Genomic DNA, 22,140 nt, shown 5'->3' on the forward strand with positions numbered 1-22,140 from the left:
GGAAGAAATGGACAAATTCCTAGACATCCACACACTACCAAAACTCAAATGGGAAGAAATAGAAAATATGAACAGACCCGTAACTAGTGAAAAAATTGAATCAGTATTCAAAAATCCCCCAACAAATGAGTCCTGGGCCAGATGACTTCCCAGGGGAATTCTACCAGACATTTAAAGCAGGGTAAATACCTATCCTTCTCAAGCTGCTCAAAAAAATAGAAACATAAGGAAAAATTCTGGACTCATTCTATGAAGCCAACATTACCTTGATTCCCAAACCAGATAGACACCCTACAAAAAAGGAGAATTACAGGGCAAGATCCCTGATGAACATCAATGCAGAAATTCTCAACAAGATATTAGCAAATTAAATTCAACAGCATATAAAAAGAATTATTCACCATGATCAAGTGAGATTCATTCCTGGGCTGCAGGGCTGGTTCGCTATTTGCAGATCAATCAATGTGATACATCACATTAATAAAAGAAAGGATAAGAACCATATGATCCTGTCAATAAATGCAAAAAAGCATTTGGCAAAATACAGCATCCTTTCTTAATAAAACCTTCCAGAAAGTCGGCGTAGAAGGAACATACCTAAACATCATAAAAGCCATATATGATAAGCCCACAGCTAATATCATTCTCAATTGGGAAAAATGGAGAGCTTTCACCCTGAGATCAGGAACATGACAGGGATGTCCACTTTCACCACTGTTGCTTAACATAGTGTTGGAAGTCCTATCCTGAGCACTCAGACAACAAAATGAAATAAAAGGCATCAAAATTATCAAAGAAGTCAAACATTCACTTTTCACAGATGACATGATACTCTACATGGAAAACCTGAAAGACTTCACCAAAATACTGCTATAACTGAAACATGAATTCAGCAAAATTGCAGGGTACAAAATCAATGTACAGAAATTGGTTTCATTTTTATACACCAATAATGAAGAAAAAGAGAAATCAAGAAACTGATCCCATTTATAATTGCACCAAGAACCATAAAATACCTAGGAATAAACCTAACCAAAGATGTAAAAGACCTGTGTGCTGAAAAATATAGAAAGCTTATGAAGGAAATTGAAGAAGACACAAAGAAATGGAAAAAACATTCCATACTCATGGATTGGAAGAATAAATATTATTAAAATGTCAATACTATCCAAAGCAATCTACACATTCAATGCAATCCCAATCAAAATTGTACCGACATTCTTCTCAAAGCTAGAACAAACAATCCTAAAATTTGTATGGAACCACAAAAGACCCCAGATAATCCAGAGCAATCTTGAAAAAGAAAACCAAAGTGGGAGACGTTACAATCCCAGACTTTAGCCTCTACTACAAAGCTGTAATCATCAAGACGGTATGGTATTGGCACAAAAACAAACACATAGACCACTAGAATAGAATAGAGAACCCAGAATTGGTCCCACAAATGTATGGCCAACTCATCTTTGACAAAGCAGGAAAGAATATCCAATGGAATAAAGACAGTCTCTTCAGCAAGTGGTGCTGGGAAAACTGGACAGCAACATGCGGAAGAATGAACCTGTACCACTTTCTTACACCATACACAAAAATAAACTCAAAATGGATGAAAGACCTCAATGTAAGACAGGAAGTCATCAAAATCCTCGAGGAGAAAGCAGGCAAAAACCTCTTTGATTTTTCCCGCAGCACCTTCTTACTCAACACGTCTCTGGAGGGAAGGGAAACAAAAGCAAAAATGAACTACTGGGGACCCTATCAAAATAAAAACTTCTGCACAGCAAAGGAAGCAATCAGCAAAACTAAAAGGCAACTGACTGAATGGGAGAAGGTATTTGTAAATGACATATCAGATAAAGGGTTATTATCCAAAATCTACAAAGAACTTATCAAACTCAACAGACAAAAAACAAATAATCCAGTGAAGAAATGGGCAAAAGACATGAATAGACACTTCTCCAAAGAAGACATCCACATGGCCAGCCAACACAGGAAAAAATGCTCAACATCACTTATCATCAGGAAAATACAAATCAAAACCACAATGAGATACCACCTCACACCTGTCAGAATGGCTAACATTAACAATTCAGGCAACAACAGATGTTGCTGAGGATGCGGAGAAAGAGGATCTCTTTTGCATTGTTGGTGGGAATGCAAGCTGATGCATCCACTGTGGAAAACAGTATGGAGGTTCCTCAAAAAACTAAAAATAGAACTACCCTACGACCCAGCAATTGCACTACTAGGCACATGCACCCCCATGTTTATAGCAGCACTATCAACAATAGCCAAAGTATGGAAAGAGCCCAAATGTCCGTCGATGGATGAATGGATAAAGAAGATGTGGTGTATATGTATACAATGGAGTATTACTCAACAATAAAAAAAGAATGAAATCTTGCCATTTGCAACTATGTGGATGGAACTGGAGGGTATTATGCTAAGTGAAATTAGTCAGAGAAAGACAAAAATCATATGACTTCACTCTTATGAGGACTTTCAGAGACAAAACAGATGAACATAAGGGAAGGGAAACAAAAATAATATAAAAACAGGGAGGGGGATAAAATAGAAGAGACTCATAAATATGGAGAACAAACTGAGGGTTGCTGGAGGGGTTGTGGGAAGGGGGATGGGCTAAATGGGTAAAGGGGATTAAGGAATCTACTCCTGAAATCATTGCTTCACTATATGCTAACTAATTTGGATATAAATTTAAAAAAATAAAAAGTAAAGTTAAAAAAAATTTATCTTAATAAAGATGGTCCTGACTTAAAAAAAAATATTTTGAGGCAAAACATTGCTGTTGTTCTAGTTTCTTTACTTTTTGTAGTTCTGAGGCCAATGTAGGACAAAATAATTGTCATAATTATTGATGATTTAAATAAATAAACAGGGTGAAATTAAATTAAAAAATAAATGTTAAAAAAAGAATCTCACATTAACAATCTAACTTTACAACTAAAAGTGCTAGAAAAAGAATAACAAATGAAGCCCAAAATTAGTAAAATTAAGGAAATAATAAAGATCAGACAGAAAATAAATGAAATTGAGACAAAATAAAATAATAGAAAAGATGAATGAAAATTAAACCTGGTTCTTTGAAAAGATAAACAAATGAACAAACCTTTATCTAGGCTCACCAAGAAAAAAGAGAGAGTTCAAATAAATAACATCAGAAATGAAAGAAAGTTACAACTGATACTACAGATATACAAAGGATAATAAGAGACTGCTATGAACAATTACACAGCAACAAATTGGACCACCTAAAAGAAATAGATAAATTTCTAAAAATATACAGTCTTCTAAGACTGAATCACAAAGAAATAGAAAATCTGAAAAGACTAATTATTAGTAAGAGGATTGAATCAGTAATCAAAACCTCCGAACAAGCAAAAGTCCAGGACCAGACAGCTTCAGTGGTGAATAGTACAAAATTTTCAAAGAATGATTAATACTAATCCTTCTCAAACTCTTCCAAAAAAATAGAAGAGGAGGGAACTCTTCCAGACTCATTTTTTCTTTTTGTTTTTTCTTTTCTTTCTTTTCTTCTCTTTTTTCTTTAAAAAAATGTTTTTAACATTTATTCATTTTTGAAAGGCAGAGAGAGACAGAATGCGAATAGGGGAGGGGCAGAGAGAGAGGGAGACATAGAAACAGAAGCAGGCTCCAGGCTCTGAGCTGTCAGCACAGAGCCTGATGTGGGGCTCGAACTCATGGACCACGAGATCATGACCTGAGCCGAAGTCGGCCGCTTAACCGACTAGGCCACTCAGGCACCCCTTTTTTTCTTTTTTTTAAACAATATAGTGATTCAACAGTTCTATACACAGTGCTCATTGTGGTAAGTGTACTCTTTAGTCCCTATCCCCTGTTTCACCCATCCCCCCTTCTACCTCCCTCTGGTAACCATTAGTTTGTTCTCTATAGTTAAGAGTCTGTTCCTTGGTTTGTCTCTCTTTTTTCCCTTTGTTCATTTGTTTTGTTTCTTTCATTCCACATGAGTGAAGTCATATGGTATTTGTCTTTCTCTGATTTACTTCACTTAGCAATATATTCTCTAACTCCATCCATATTGTTGCTCTTCTAGATTCACCTTACAAGGCTAAAACCAGACAAGGATACCACATGCCACAAATTAGAGGCCCATATCCCTTAGGAAATTAGATACAGAAGTTCTCAATAAATATATTGGCAAACTGAATTCAATAACATATTAACAAGATCATACACTAGGATCAAGTGGGATTTATTCCAGGCATGCAAGGGTGGTTCAGCATCTATAAATCAATGTGATATATCACATTAATCAAATGAAGGGTAAAAATCTTATGATCAGTTTAGTACATGACAAAATTCACCATCCATTTATGGGGAAAAAAAAACCTCTCAACACTGAATATAAAGAAAACATACCTCAACATAATAAGGGCCATATATACCAAATCCACAGCAAACATCCTACTCAGTGGTGAAAAGCTAAAAGCTTTTCCCTGAAAACAATGATGCCCATTCTTGCTATTTTTATTTAACACAATACAGGAAGTTCTAGCCAGAGCAGTTAGACAAGAAAAAAATAAAAGCATTCGAATTGGAAATAAAGAAGCTAAAACTGTCACTATTTGCAGGTCACATGATACCATATACAGAAAACACTAACGACTTCACCAAAAACAAACAGAAACCAAAACTGTTAGAATAATAAATGAATTAGGTAGTGTTGCAAGATGCAAAATTAATATGCAGAAATCTGTTGCATTTCTATACACTAACATGAACTATTAGAGAAATTTAGATAACAATCCCATTTACAATTGCATCAAAAAGAATAAAATACCTAGGATAAATTTAATGAGGAGAAAGACCTATACATTTAAAACTCTAAGACACTGATGAAGGAAATTGCAGATGGCACAAATAAATAGAATACTCCATGCTTATGGATTAGAAGAATTAGTATTTTCAAAATGTCCATACTACCCAAAACAATCTATAGATTCAGTGTAATCCCTATCAAGATTCCAATGGCATTTTTCACAGGACTAGAGCAAATAAATCTGAATTTTGTATGGAACAACAAAAAACCTCAAATAACCAAAGCAATCTTTAGAAATACAAACAAAGCTGGAGGTATCATGCTCCCTGATTTCAAACCATATTACAAAGCTATAGTAATCGAAGCAGTATGGTATTGGCATAAAATAGACACTAGATGAATGGAACAGAATAGGGTGTCCAGAAATAAATCCATGAATATGTGCATGGATATATTTGTTATATAATTTATGACAAAGGAGCCAAGAATATACAATGGGGAAAGAAGAGTCTCTTAAGTGCTTTGGAAAAACTGGACAGCCACATGCAGAAGAATGAAACTGAACCACTATCTTACACCGTACACAAAAATTAATTCAAAGTGAATTAAAAACTTGAACATCAGACCTGAACCATATAACTCTTAGAAGAAGAATTATGTAGTAAGCTCCCTGACACAGCCTTGGGAATGATTTTTTGAATCTGACACCTCAAACAAAAGAAACAAAAGCAAAAATAAACAAATGGGACTACATAAAACTAAAAAGCCTCTGCACAGTAAAGGAAACCATCAATAAAATGAAAAGACAATCTAGTGAATGGGGTAAAATATTCACAAAAAATATACCTGATAAGGGATTAAGGTCCAAAATATTCAAAGAACTCAGACAACTCAATAGGGGGAAAAAAACACGCAAATAGTCCAAGTAAAAATGGATAGAGTATCTGAATAGATGTTTTTCAAAGAAGACATACGCATAGCCTATAGGTAAATGAAAAGATGCTCAACATCACTAATTATCAGGGAAATGCAAAATAAAATCTTAATGGGATGTCTCTTCACACCTGTCAGAATGGCTATTACCAAAAAGACAAAAATAACAAGTGTTACCAAGAATGTAGAGAAAAGGGAATGCTTAGTGCACTCTTGGCGTAAATGTAAATTATAGAACTACCATATGACCCAGCAATTCCGCTTCTGGGTATTTATCTAGAGAAAATGAAAACATGAATTTGAAAAGGTATATGCAGCTTCACGTTCGCTGCAGAATTATATACAATAGCCAAGGTATGGAAACAACCTAAGTGTTCATTGATGGATAAATGGATAAAGAAGAGGAAGAAGATGTGAGATATATAGACAGGCATGCACGCATGCGCGCGCGCACACACGCACGCACACACACACACACACACACACACACACAGAAATACTATTTAGCCATTAAAAAAATCTTGCCATTTGCAGTAACCTGGATAGACCTTGAAGACATTATGGTAAGTGAAGTAATTGAGCCAAAGAAAGACAAATACCATATGATCTCACTTACATGTGGAATTTAAAAAAACAAAATCTCACAGATACAGAGAACAAATTAGTGCTTGACAGAAGCATGAGGTGGTGAGTTGGTAAAATGGGAAAAGCAGGTCCAAAGTATAAACTTCTAGTTGTAAAATAGATGAGTCCCGGGGATGTAATGGATAGCATGTTGGCTAAAGTTTATAATAAATACAATATTGCATATTTGTTGCTAAGAGAGCAAATCTTAGAAATCCTCATCAAAGAAAAAAAATTTGCTGTAACTATATAAGGATGGATGTTAACTAGACTTATTGTGATTTTTCACATATATATAAAAATCATATTACATTGTACACCTGAAACAAATATAATGTTATATGCCAGTTATACCTCAATTTATAAAAGTGTGAAATATGAGGGGGAAATCCTGTGAAATTTATGTTTATATTTTTGTGACCTCCTTAGATCTTATGCATACCTTCACATAATGTGGCTTAACTTCAAGACAAACTAGTGTATTCCAATTCAGTTCAATTCTGGTACTAATTACCTGGAATTACTGTAAACCCCATGGGTTAGAGGTATAGTCCCCATCAAGACTGCCCCAACTTCAGATGCCAGCCCCAAGTTCATGGGCCTCCAGGCTATCTGTACTTATGACCAACTTGCTACAAATGTGGATGAATTCCTACTACCTCCTTAAGATTCAATAATTTACTAGACTAACTCACAAAACTCAGGAAATTTCATTTTAATTACAAAGGATACAAATCGGGTCAATTGTAGAGACACATAGCACAAGGTCTAGGAGAATCCTGAACACAGAGCTTATGTGGTCTCTTTTCATGGAATACAGGTGCAGCACCCTTTTGGTATATCAGTGTGTTCACCAATAAGGAAGATCCACTTAGTATCATTTTCCAGAGTTTTTACTGGAGAGTCATTATGTAATGAATGATTGACTCACTGGACACATGACTGAATTCAGTCTCCATCCACTCCCCTCCGCAAAGGCCAGGCTGGCTTCATGCCCCAATTCTCTAAATACATGGTTGGTGTTTCAGGTGATAGCCCCTTCTTGTTAGTGTAATCTCAAGTGTGAGCTATAGGCCCACTATAAAAAACAAAAACACACCTATCGGTAAGGAAATTGTGAGGATTTATAGGATGTCTTCCAGGAATGAGGTACAAAGACCAAATTCTTCATTTTATAATACATGCTTACCAAATTGTTTTACTACGCTTTTATGAAAAATAACGTACCTTTAAGCCAAAGTTTTTTTTTTTTTTTTTTATGAGAGCCTGTGCAGGTTTTCCCATAATTGCTTCAAAACTATGTACATAAAATGGTATTGTTGCCAAGATATTATATATACTCTCATGGATCATTAAAGTATGTAATTATGTTCATATTAATTATATGCAATTGTATACACATACAAATATATTTATGCATGTGTGTATGTATATACACACATTTTCCTAAAATAGTTGTATATATACTTTGGGTACTCTTTGTCTCTAAATGAGTTTTCTTAAAACTGTATCTTTAAAAAGATAATACCAATAAACTTTCTAGTATACTTGAGAAGAGTAACTTTCACAGTAATTTTCTCTGGGTAATCCCAGAAACATATTAAAGTTAGGCTAAAATAGATAATGTTATTCGATGGTACATCATATCATCTAAGATCATTAGAAAAATTAAGTATTCTGCATAAGAAAATTTTCCCACATGAACAAGATACTTTTTAAATTTTTGAATTTCCTCTGGCAGCATTTCCTGCTCTGCCCTTGTAACCTTGAGAATTAGCTCATGGTATGAGTTGAGAAGATCCAAGTGAGGACCCAGTGACCCTCCTGCGGAGTCACATGCACAGTCTACCAGGAATAGTTTCCTGGTAGCTGTTTCACTGGCTCAGGGACTGCAAATTCCAGGATTTTTGTTGTTTGGAAATTAGACATCCTGATAAGTGGGGCTTTATTCCCCAAAAAGTAGAGCATTTTATGAGAACCTGTGTATTCCCTTATGCATGAGACATTGTGAATTAGAGTACTAAAAAGCTTTTGAATAAAATACTCATTTTTTTTTCTTTCTGAAGCCCCTTTCTTTAAATATTTGGAGGGTTTTGTTGTATTAGTAAATATATCATCTTAAAGCTTTAATGTCAGTGTTATATCAGATCCATTTGAATTTGAATAAAGAATTTATCACTCTTCTAATGTTAGCAGCATAGTTCCTAAAAAAGGTAAAATTTTTGGAATTTCAGATTCAAACTAAAAAATATAATTACATTTAAAATGTAGTCAATGTTTACTTTAAACATGTCTTTGAAATTAACCAATGATAGTCAACTTATTGGGAACATTATTTTTTTCTGAAAATAGTTCCTTATAAAGCATGTATCCAAGTCCCTACATTATTGGTTAAGTATGCTAATTGATACGTCTTCTAAATGCAAGTATCTCCCCAGAATATTTGATTTTAATTTTGTAATATGTATCTGAAAAAGACAAGAAACACTTTACACACCTGCATATTATATGCATAGTAAATTATTCTACTACTTATTTTATTTCCACTGCATTTAAGTAACTATGTGAATTTCCCATCATGTATTTCATTTCCCTTGTAAGCCATTGCTATTTAATTTTCCAAACAGTAGCATTTAGAATTCTCCATTAATATTATTTGCTGAGTGCATTCTTCACCTTGTTTTTTACTGTAATCTACTTAACAGCAATGCCACTATCATAATGCTGTGGACCTAACATTCTTATACTCCATATCACATTATATTGTGATTGTTTATGTATTTAACTCCACCTTGAATTGTGATGCCCAAAGGATATGAAGCCATATTTCCTGTCATTTTTTGTAAATTCCATCCATATTGTGGTTGGCAGTAGTTACTGAGGAAATGTTATTTGAACAAGAGAGCCAATGGAAGCCTAAGTTCTCTGTTCTGTACTTCACACACACCCCCATCTGTCATCAGATAGTGACTCTCACATGCTCCTAACATAAGAAGGCTTCCTATAGGGTCACCTAGCATTTTTATGACAGATAAATTTCCCCAGCAGCATCTCACCACGAAGATTATGAAAATAGTTAAACCGGAAAAGCTATCTCATAGTTTGAAATCTAGTTCCTTCTTCTAAGCATTCTGCATTACATGTGGATCTTTTCTTTTCAAAAATTTCTCTAGAGTATCATCAGATAACAAAATTACAGTTGAGTGTGGAGAAGTATTTCATGTAGTAGAGAAAATAACAGTAAATGAATATATATATTAATAAAAATCAACTAGATATAAGGTAACATTTAAAATGTTATTAAACAATATCACATGGTTGTAGCATGACTGCTGTTTCTTTATTCAGAGATTATTTCTATTATGACATTTCTCTGTTCTTACAAGTAATTTATCACATTCATAAGCATACTTAAAAGGAGTAAATTTTTATGTAGGTCAATATATCTCAAAAGGCCTTATTTTAAAAAAAGGAGTTGGTTGATTGAAAGAAAGAAAGAAAGAGAAAAAAGAAAAGAAAAGTAAGGAAAAGAAAAGAACAAGAATGTATTACTTTGCTCTAGGCCCAGGCTCCACTTCAACGATATAAAGTGTTCTTAAGAATACATAGTTTTTCCTCCATTGTGTTTCCAAACTTTTCTGTGTGTTGTGCAGTTTCACTTAACTTTCGATATCAAGTTCTGATAAACTGGCTTCAGTGAATTAGTGGTGATACATATTGAAAATAGGAAGGAAAAAGGGATGAATGTGTTGACTTTTAATTTCTGTGATTCCAACCCTGTTCAGTTGGCCTTTGGTAGATAATTAGTAGATCACCTGAGGCCAATCAGATTTGGCTTTCAGTTTACAAACAAAATTATTGCAAAGGATCTGGTCACCATGAGCCCATCTTCTTGTTGTCATTGGTCTTGGGCTTTGGATCCAGTGCTCTTAAATACACACACGCATGCACACACACACACATGCACACACATTTCTTGCTTACTTTGGCTAATGTATCAAAGCTTAGATAAGCAGCCTCTAGGAAACTATTTTTGCCTCTGGCTTTGTTTGTCCTGGCTAGGCAGTCATTGATGCTACTCCAACAAATCTGGCTCCCCCTGCCTTCTGCCTAGTTGGATAGGTTTTGATGCTGTCTTGGATAATCTTTATTTAGACTCCTAAAGAAGAATGTTTCTTGTTGATTTTACCCCCGCTGGCAATTTGGACATTTGTTTTACATCAGCAATGGCCATCCGTTTTTAATATGTATCGGACACTTCACCAATTTTGATTTCTTTTTCTCAAGCTCTATCTTAATTACATGATGGGAATGGCTTATCTTGGTGACACAGTGCATTGTCTCCCAAGAATACTACTTTTGTGCTTCTTTATCTGTGCCTTCCTTCATGAAGCTAAGTATAAAACATTTAAGTGACAGTAGACCTCAAGGAACCAAATACACGGTTTAAGATTTTGTTAACATAGAGAACTGATTTGGCCCTTGACTGCACACACCAGTTAGTCTAGTCTGGTTCCACTGCCTTAGAGAAGGCTGAAGTATAGGGATTCTGCAGAGATTAATGACATCTTTTCCCCACACCCCTTTAAGCTTTCTGCCTCTCCCTGGCTTCAATACATATTCACCAGCCAAAAACAGAGGCCCCTGTGGTAGTAGCCAAACAGGTGTTTTACCTATGCTGACAATAACTTTCAAGTCATCTCTCCAAAAGGATCCTGCCATCCTCTTAGGAAGAAGTGAGCCTACAACATCATCACGACTAAACTCATTTCCTGACGTTCAGCGTCTTCTCATACCATGTGACTCAGTTGTCTTTAGAGTGTTTTTTTTTTTTTTTTTAATATCCCTTACAGCATGCACTCTGCATTGGCATTATTTATTTACTTCTTTGTCTCCCTAGGGGCATACTAGGAATTTCTATAGAGGTAGGCATCTTGTCTTATTCATCTCTATATCCGCAGCACTTATTATAGGGTATGGCACTTGAGAGAACGCAACAACTGCAATAGGACTGACAGAAGAGAGGGAGGAGTGCAAAGCAAGCAGAAAAAAAATTGTAAAGTGCTAAGTACTCCCAGCTGAATTAGTCCTTAAAGAATTTAGCTGCTTTTATCCCAGTCTCTGAACCCTGTTCTTTCACTTAATAGACTCTTCTATTAATAACCAAATTGTCTGGTTTGTTCTGCTTTGTCAGAAACTACTGTGATAGAAGTCCAAATAGTAAATGATCTATTTGCCTCTCAAATGTACTTGAAAGAGATTTCCAGCCTTAGATTAAGTTTAATATTATGGCATAAAATGGTGACAACTTTCCTATGAGTGGGATTGATGACCCCATAATTAAGGGAAAGAGCCTGAGAAAGCAGTGAGGATTCAATGTAAAAGTATTTAAAGTTGATTCAGGAAATCTGTTAGAACAGAAAAATGCCATCTCCATGTATCAGGAATTCTGTATTTTTTTTTTAATTTTTTTAAAATGTTTATTTTTGAGAGAGAGATAGAGTGTGAGTGGCGGAGGAGCAGAGAGAGAAGGAGACCCAGAATCTGAAGCAGGCTCCAGGCTCTGAGCTGTCAGCACAGAGCCCGATGTAGGGTCGAACTCAGGAACCGCGAGATCATGACCTGAGCTGAAGTCAGACACTTACCGACTGAGCCACCCAGGCATCCCAAGAATTCTGTATTCTTTATGTGAAGAAATCTGAGAAATAAACTCTATGTGGAATCTATCTTATCATATCCATCAATATACTTATTCTGATGGCCAAGAAAGTGATAAATCAGAGTCAAATCACAGGATATTTCCCCAGCGAAAAGTGCAAATATAAAAATTTTTAGTACCTCGGATTTAATCTATGATGTTATTGGGTTATTCACTAGAAGGGAAAATTATTAGGAATCAGAAACTCATTTTTACCAACTTGCCTCTAGGATAGACTTGAACAAGTTGATCTATTTCACACTAGTCAGATAATTGGAGAATATAACATTTTCAAAAAGACCATCAAGCTGGGTGCTTAAATATCATGTCTTATTAGGGAACTAGATAGAGGTAAGGGATTGGGCTGATGGACGTTTTTACAGTTGTTCACATCCCATAAGACTGCATTTAACCCATACTTACACCTTCCTCAGGGCCTTCTAATATCAGAAAGGCTTTAAAATAATTATCACCCATTTTGGTTCCTCAGCATCACCCTTCTATGCAAAAAGGAATGCTCTGCTACAATTGTGGATGAACAACTTTCTTCATAGAGGAAAGTAGTTGAAGACACATCCTTAGGTTCTTTACACAGCCCTAGATGAACAATTTGAAATGCTTCCAAAAACTGATCACAGTACAGTACTTGAGTAATACCAGTAGCCTTCTTCCAGGTGCAAAGTACCTTATCGATAGGGACTGTTTCTTTTTCACTTTGGGTAAAAACATAGTAATAATGATGGTGATGATAACAGATAATAGATAATACGGATTTGAAAATCTGTTTTAAATACGTAAGTATGCATGTGTGTCCTGTGCTGTGTTTTAAATATGTAATTTAATCTATTCTCTCAGCAACCCCAGGGAGGAGTTACCCTGGTTATTTCCAAGTTTTAGATGAGGAAAGTGAGGTTTAGTGAGATTAAATAACTTTCCCAGCTCACATAGCTCATAAATGGCAGAATTGAAATTTAATAAGCAATGAATATGTTTTCAATTGATGGTCTTCCTTTATCAAAAAAAAAAAAAAAGTTTTGCTTGATAAGATTCTATTTTCTCAAAGATCTCAACCCATAGGGGTCTTTGCCATATCTATTCTTGTTTGGAGTCAGCCTAGATCTTTTTGTCAAACAAATACAAATCATCCTTCCCCTTTCTGTGATTCTCGTCCAGATTCCTTATACACTGTGGGCCATTTTCTTTTTCAGTCTGTTCATTTTGCTATTACTTTATTATATAATTTCAACCTTAAGAAACATATTTGAGAAAAGCAGGTACAATTGGCTAATGAGAAAATCATTTTTAAACAAGGCTCATAATGACATAATTTAATTTTTGTTGTGTATATGAAATTCATAAGTAGCTTTAAAGTTTTTTTTTTAATGTTTATTCATTTTTTTTTTTTTTTTGAGAGACAGAGAGAGACAGAGCATGAGTGGAGGAGAAGCAGAGAGAGAGTCAGACACAGAATCCAAAGCAGGCTTCAGGCTCTGAGCTGGCAGCACAGAGCCCAATGCGGGGCTCAAACCCACTGACAGTGAGACCATGACCTGAGCTGAAGTGGGACGCCCAACCCACTGAACCACCCAAGTGCCCCCCTAAGTAGCTTTACGTATAAACCTTGCATACGTGAACTATTTCCCATGGGAAACAAGGCAAAAAGCAAGATTGCAAATGATGATAGTTTTAATAGTTTAGAGCTTTTTATCTATTACTCCCAAAATTAGAAATAGGCCCTTAAAACCAGTCTCCAGGATTCAACATTTTAGGCAGACAGTCACACCATTATCTGAATAAAGCAAACTGGATTAATACCTATTGTATCCTTTTTACTCTTCTTTACCTGGCAATCTGATCAAAAGATGATTCACCGATCTGCACCCTCATTCCTTTTGAGCCCTGGCTCACAATTCATCTCTAGGAAATCTTCCCTAATTAACTATACTCTGTTCTGATCGGCCTTTTTGCTTTATACACTTTCAGTACGGTCTGGCACCTAGCTTGTAGGGAACAGAAAAGCATATAACACAGTTTTTACGGAGACAAAGTTTTAAGTGAATGTGTGCTTCTACTGCAATCATGAGTGCATTGATTTTATATGTACATACATTATATATACTGTGCATGTGATTCTCCTCCTCTGTTCTCAAGCACTGTTGGCTAGCACGGTGAGACTCAGGATTGTGCTGGGCCCCTAGCTAAGCACCGGCTTATTTGTCAGCTCTTCCGGTACGTTCTCCTGCTCTTCAGAAGCTGCAAGCTGCTTAGTAAACTGTTGATAGAGGGTTAACTTCATCCTCCTCATCTCCTTCACTGAAACCTACTGTCTTTTTTGCTTTCTAGTAGATAAAAAAGGCTAAGTTATTAAAACTCAAGGATAAGTTTCCCACTTAATTATCCATGGTGACAACTGACCTTTTCCTCCAAAGTATTATGTTTAATTCAGTCTGTTGGAGACTACCAATTTTAGTTGTACCTTACTTATTGTGTCTAATAAATTCTGGCATGAAGGATACAGAGCCAATGGTATATTTATATTCAATGAACATTTAATTTAACATTTTGGTTACTTGCCTGTACTCTTAGACTTGATTTTCTGTTCTGTAATGATCAGTTTTCTTCACCTCTTGTGCTTGTAGCAATAAGAAAACCATTGTGTTGTGTTTTCGCCCCTTCCGTACGTAACAGCAGGTTTATTTCTGATAGTGTGAGACTTCACCTCTGCATACCTTTGACTAGCACACATAAATTATCATATGCTGCATTAAATGAACTATTACATTTTCATATTTTCAGTATTAAATATAAACATCCAAACTGTGAGCCACACCTCACATACACAGCACATTTTGTTACATCATCTGCTGTCAAGAACTGTGACTTTGTTATTGCCCCCTTAGGCAACTCTGTCCTTTCTGTGTCAGAGACAGCAGAAAGCAGGACCTACTCAAGGCAAAGAGACCTTCAGAGCTCCCTTCCTGCCTAAATGAAGTCTCAAGGTTCCAATTTTAAAAGATCAAAATGGAAGAAGGGGACCCCAGCATAGTGCAGGAAGGTACAGCCATCCTGCGAGGGGGTATTGAGCTGCACCTGGCCTCCAGAATCTGCCCCTTCTTACTGATCCAAGGGTGACCCTCATCCTCAAGCTTACAAGATGGCCACTCTGCCTCCAGGCACTGCATGGCTATTTCCAAGCAGGAACAATGGTGAAGAGGGAAGCAAAGCTGCCTTCTACCAGACTTTGCCTTCTATTAAAGAGCTTTCCCAGAAGCTCCACCCTATTACTTATATTTACATCTCTTTGAACAGAATTAGCCTTAAAAGAGACTGGGAAAATATGCATTTTTAGGTGATCCATTGCCACTCTGAGTAAAACTGGGGTTCTGTTGATGAAAAGGAAGGGTAAAAGGGATATTTGATAAGCAAATAGCAGTGTCTGCTTCAAGAATAATTAGTCTCTACAAAAACAGGTTAACCTTGACTGAATTCCAACTAAAACAATAATTAAGAAACTGGCCTTAGTGTCTATAGCCTAACTTCAGAATCTACATTTTGAAGTGAAATTTAGCAGCAGATAAAGAAAATTAATATTTTTTACCACTAGAAAAAATATTTAGAGACTTGAGCTTTCTTAAGCCCAGCTCAAGGATAGAAAAATAAATATAAGAATTGTTTCAATTCTGAAAATACTCTGCAAAAATATCTGGTGATTTTTTTTCTACCAGGAAGGTATTTTCCCTTTGGAATGTCTCCTATTATATAAAATGGGATTAAGAAGTAGTCATGAGACTCTCAAAGCTTCCTTTCAAGGCTCCTTAATTCTAAAAGACCTGGATAGAAAGACAGACTGATAGCATTTTATCAGATACACACAGCCATTTTGATCCTGTACTGGGGTCATTCAGTCTTTTGGCAGGATTTCAGGCAAAACACTTGAGTATTTTCCTAGTGGGTGAGCTCCACCTGTGTTGGGTATTTTCCAACACTGATGTGACTCAGTCCAGTTTAATGCTGAGAGTACAAAAATTACATCAAAATATAGTAGACTGTCTTAATAGCATTTATTTTAGTTTTCATTCAGTTTAGACACTAATTCAGAAAATGCCTGAGCACATGATTAAGCAAAACAGGCAGCTGCCAGTGTGATGAAATTTGGGAACTCCAGGAAAGACCTCCCTGACAGACATGCCCTTTTAGTTGTGTTGAGAGGAAGGCCGCTAAGGCATGTTAGGTAAGTGCATGCTGTCCCTACAGAGAGGAGTTCATTTCAAAATAATATTCTATAACTGTCAATATCTTAAAGGAATGTATCAAATGATTTAGTATACGCATTTAGGATGTAGGTAGAACCCAAGACAGATAAATCCTGGTGAGAGTAAAAGCAAAGTCCAAAACAACATGACAGTCGGGATCCCAGTCCACCTGTAAGTAAAGTTGAACATGCCCAAAGTAAGAGTCCCAAAACCAATGGAAAGGTTTCAAGACACTCTCACTGCTTTACACTCTTGCCCTCAAATTGCCTGGATACTATGGCCTTTATCAGAAGGGAGAATACATGTGTGTGTGTGCACATACGTGTGCGTGCACATGCATGCACATGCACACACATAACGGATTGTTATTCAGCTATCAAAAAATAATGAAATCTTGCAATTTGTGCCATGTGTGTACCTTGAGGGCAGTATGGTAGGTGACATAAGCCAGACAGAATAAAGGTAAATAGCATATAATGCAGTTATATGTGGGATATTTAAAAACAAAATAAAATTGAACCAAAACCAAAACCAAGCTCATGGATATACAGAACAGAGTGGTAGCTGCCTGAGGTAGGGGTTGGGAGGTGGCTGAAATGGGTGAATGGAATGAAAAGGTACAAATTTCCAGTTACAAAATGAATCTAAGTCATAGAAATATAATGTACAGCATGGTGACTGTAGTTAATAATACTGTATTGCATATTTGAAAGTAGCTAGGAGAGTGGATCTTGAAAGTTCTCATCACAAGGGAAACAATTGGTAACTATGTATAGTGACAGATGTTAACTAGATTTACCATTTTGCAATGTATATAAATATCAAATCATTACCTTATGCCTGAAACATGTTATGTCAATTGCACCTCAATAAAAGAAAGTATCAGATATCTGTATATATTTAATTGTTTAAGGACCCCCCCTTGTTGAAGAATACATTCCTCTGAACTCTAAGAGAATGTCTCTTTTATGTATTATTAGAGTGGGTAGATTTGGGGAATGTTTCCAACATATGTCTCAATAAGCAAATGATAAAGCCAGTTGATATCTTAAAACTGATTCCTGTCTTCCCTCATGTTATGCTTTCCATTGTGCTTTTAGGCCTCACTTTGACTCATCCCACTTTCAACCATCTAGAGTCAAGTAATAACATCTACAAGACACATCCACATTTTTCCTCATGACCATGTATCCAATTCCACACAGTCTAATCCTATTCCTCCTTGATTTGTGTAGAATGAGATCATGTCTAGTCTCTTACAGATCATAACTGTTCTAGGACTGAGTTAAACATTGAAATGTGTTCTTAAACCCTACCCATAAGCATCTTTGTGTTATCATTGGCAAGGGTGGCATGCATCGGAAGTCTTTATCACAACACTGAATTCAACACACAAGACATTGTCAAATATTCTCAGATTCGCCTGAGTAATGAATTATAGGAGTAATACAGACAAGGGGTTTGGAGCTTTGTAAGCCATTAAGAGAAATCATTCACCAAAATCATAAAGTTTTTGAAAAATAAAGAATGTCCTCCCTTGTTCTCTCTCTCCATCCCAGTTAAAGGACAGGAAGACAGTTTTAAATATATCAAGTATTTACTTTTTGTCTGAAAATTTAATATCTTTATTTGGCTTTGTCTGAGCTGAGCTACAACCAATATGTTTTTTAAAGGAGTTTGTTGTTTCTTTGTAGGTGCAAGCCAGTTATGTGACACACTATGAAAATATCTTCTCCCTGTTCTGGGTTCTGGAGCAGCTTCTTCAAAAGGAAACCAAAGAAGGCAACACTTCAGGTATAGGGCCTGAAGACCAAGAAATCCAGAAATTTCTTCAAAAGCATGATGAAACTATTTTCCAACTCTCTGATGCATTTCCTTTATTTACCTTTTATTTATGGAGACTAGGCATTCTCTTGAACTCAGTTGAAACTGTTGAAAATAACTCATCTCCTTAGCAATTTACTAAATGTCAGAAGCATACTGAAGTATGAAGATCTTCTGCTTAAAATATTTTCAATAATGTTTTTTAAATGAACATTTTAAATGGATCTCTAAACATAATCATTAATTCAATAGTTTTAAATTGTGTATAAAAGATTATGAGTCCTATTTCTATACTAAAAACAACCAGTTTCAGTTGAGAATGCCCTTATTTCCATGTAACTGTATTTTACAATATATTACTCAATATAGTCTAGCTCTATTATTCTCTATAGTGGACATTAATTGCCTATCTCATAAGTGATATTTACATTTTAAAAGATTTATATGTAATAGATACTAAAAGGGAACAGATCTTAAAAGTTTTGCTGCTTTATCGACACAGTCTTTAAGTGGTTATAAGTGAAATTTTAAACATTTTTTTACATAGTTTCACTTACATCATTGTCTATCATCTTAGAGGGAGTCATGTAGAAGAGGCTTATACATTTATAAACCTAATGCCCCTCAGTATCATAAAATCAACATACCTGTCAAGTCATCTGAAAGTACTAACTCATTGCTTAAAATGTTGTTTTCATTTTGTTTACTGTATATAATATTCCTGTTATTAAAATGTAGTTAAACCATGTATTTTTAAGTCATTAATATTTTACAAATTTTTACAAATCTAACATCTGTCCAGAAATATACTTTAGACTTACTGAAAGTATATTTATACTTATTAAAAGTTTTAGTTGAATTTTCCAGTTACATCGACTTTATTTCAATTATTAAAATCATAACCAACTAGCTTAACAAGTACACATTATTCACTTTCCTATGGTGCAATTTAGGGCACAACAAATACAAATTTGCTTTCTTAATTATGTGTGATACTGCTTCATAAGTTAATTACCATTCTTAAATGCCACTGGTCTTTAAAAAAAACAATGTATAGGAAAGTATATCATCATCTACGATAGTTATTTTTGGAATTATTTCTAGCTTTGTAGAAAACTGTTTTTTTTATACTGAAACTCAACGTATGTACCATTCACCTATTGTTATGAAACAAACAACTACAAAATCTCAGTGGCATACAACAATAAATATTTATTTCTCAGGTGTCTGTGGGTCAGTCATTTGGGGATCGGCTCATCTGAACTGGGCTCTGTTGGAAAGCTCTTCTTGCGTTGCAGACCCCCCTGGGCTAGGTTAATTATTATAAATTGAACTTTGGTCTCTTCCATTTGTTCCTACTCTGGGGCCCAGGTTAAGAGGGAGGCAGCTACTCAGGGCAGCAACCCAGGTCTTCTGTGGCAATGACAGATTGGTGAAAGGAAAGGGCTAGGTTGAGAAGGTTACACTCATCTGTCTACATGCATAAGCCAAAGTACACCAAATGGTCAACACAGAGAACCCTCTGCCCAGAGTGGGAGAACTTGCGAAGCTACATGGCAAAGGGCAAGGATATAGGAGAGGATGGAGAATTGGGGCAAATTGTTCTCCACACATACAAGTTGAGCACAAGAAGTGTAATCCATATCTTGAATTAGGAGGATTTTTTCTAATATTTGATTCCTGGGATTTGAATAGTTGATGACACTACACAAAATCCACTACCCATGATATCTCCCCATCCTTACTCTTAATGATTAGACAAAGTTTGGTAATTACATAAGCAACAGCAGTGGCCCTTTTCCACTGCAGTCAGCTAACACAATGTTCCTAAGAAGCCTTTTGTAATTAGAACAGATTTCTTAATTCCAGTAGTCTTCAAAGCTTCATTGTCTGAAAATTAGTCTAGAAAATGTATTTATTTTAGAGGAACAGACAAGATGTTGAGATCATCATTTAATGTACAGAATGGAGATACATTTTACTTCCATTTGGTATTAATTTTATGTAAACAGTTCACTTTAATCAATTATATGATACCTAATCATTATCCTGGGTTTCAATTTCCAACAGTGTTAACTGTCCAATATTGAGGTCTAAAAATGTTGGTGAAAAGAAGACAAAATGAGACATCTGTATCTCTGTTTCAGTAAGATGGTGTAAGAGAGAATGAATGAATAATTTAAACTAGAATTAAAATTATTTAAGAACACTGTAGCAATTAACATTTGATTAATGTCTAACTTTACAATTAAAATTTGGGGGATAAGAATAATGGAGACAGTAGAAATTAGGCAGTGCTGAAATTGATTTTAGGATAGGATAGGAAATAAAGAGAACCACATAATCCTAAAAATGGAAGAAATGATAAAAATGATAATAAGTGCCAACATTCATATAGTATAACACTCATGTAGAGAGATACAGTAGGTGCCAGCCAGCACTTAACTAAGCATTTTGCCTGTATTTATTCATTTAATTCTCCCAACAACCCATGTGATAACCTTATTATCTCCATTTTAGAGATGAGGAACTCAGCAAAGGAATGTTCAGCAACTTGCCCAAGTTTACAGCACCAGGTGTGGAAGACTTAGGTTTCACCCCCAGGAATTCTATCTTCCCAGTCCACACTCCTGATTAATCTACTACACTTCCTTCTCATTACAAATTGTGCCAGCACTTCGTGAAAGTTTCATAAATACCACTTCTTGGCAATTGTCATCAAAGCCTTATATGCCTTCAACTACGAATCGTACACCATGGCAGTGATGAGCTTATTTTGGATTCTTCAGCCTCCGCAGAGCAGTTGTTCTATCTACCATCATCTTGGAGCAACAGCTTATTCTTTTCTAAATTCTTATTCTTTTTATAGTAGCATTTATGATAGTAAAGACTCTTTAGGTAAGTTACAGATAATCTTCAATTATGTTCTAAAAAATAGAAAGCTATCTTTAAAGATGGGCTAAGTGAACTGTCAGGCTACAGTGCTCCACCTGGTGGGGAGAGAAAACAAATCTGATTGTTTTATCCTTGGATCTATAAATAGATATTGGTGGTGTGTAATGCAATTATTTCACAAACTTGTACTTTTCCATCATATTTGTTGGCATCCTACAGATAAGGGTAGTTATCCTAGAGAGACAAGGAAACAAGCCATTTACATTTCCAGAATTTTATATAAATGTGTAGATTTTTAAGAAATATTGATGGTTCTAGCTCATAACTTGGTTTCATTTATTCATCAAATATTATGCACCAACTTTGTGTACAAACAGGTTATCTGCACATATGAAAAATAAACATACTAAGTTTTAGCTTCTAGCAAATTCATAAAGCAGAGCTTTCTTTTAGTGGTCACTATAATGATGCAACAGCATCAATAGCTTGTATTTTCTGAAGGAGATAATCAGAGTGAAAATATTTATCTGCTTTTGAAAAAAAAAGATTTTTATTATCGAAAGCCAATTCATTCTTTTTAAATTATTTATAGAATTGGACAGCACTAAATTTATCTGGCCAATGAATAGGCTGCTCTTTTAAGAACTGCCTGAGTATTATGGAGTATGATTGACATATAGGAAATGATGTTGGCCTCTTTTTTAATTTTCTATTTAATATGAAAGTCCTTTAGTTTTAAGAATCTATTACTAATAGGAAACAAAGCTTGTATAAAGATAATATAAGTCTAACATTCAAGACACTGAAGTAATTTTATAATTCATATATATATATATATTGCAATATTTTCTTTGGATATTTTAATATATTTTTTGTTTTAGTTGCTTATAGGTTGGTGAACTTTGCTGTATTTCAGTCAGTAGTTCCAAATGTTCCATAGCCAATCCATGGGGGCATCAAGATTTATAGATAACATTAACCTCATTTGTCTCTGATCTATATGTAAAGCAGTGGTTCTCAAATATCATCCCTAGGCCAGAATTATCAGCAACACTTTCAAACATGTTAGAAACACAAATCCTTGGGTCCCGCTG

At 35.3% G+C, this 22,140-nt stretch overlaps 1 protein-coding gene across 1 annotated transcript in view; it reads left to right on the forward strand.

The window, feature by feature from the left end:
* The window catches only part of MEI4 (meiotic double-stranded break formation protein 4), a 215,987-nt gene extending 196,614 nt beyond the window's left edge, over window positions 1–19,373 (forward strand). Inside the window, exon 5 of the mRNA XM_025926117.2 lies at window positions 18,022–19,373. Within this exon, the coding sequence (XP_025781902.1) occupies window positions 18,022–18,282 (261 nt within the window). The 3' untranslated portion in view covers window positions 18,283–19,373. The remainder of the gene's footprint in view (window positions 1–18,021) is intronic.
* The last annotated feature ends 2,767 nt before the right edge of the window (window positions 19,374–22,140 follow it).

This window comes from Puma concolor, chromosome B2 (assembly GCF_028749965.1).
Source record: "Puma concolor isolate L17-30 chromosome B2, mPumCon1.1.hap2, whole genome shotgun sequence".
Classification (NCBI taxonomy): Eukaryota; Metazoa; Chordata; class Mammalia; order Carnivora; family Felidae; genus Puma; species Puma concolor.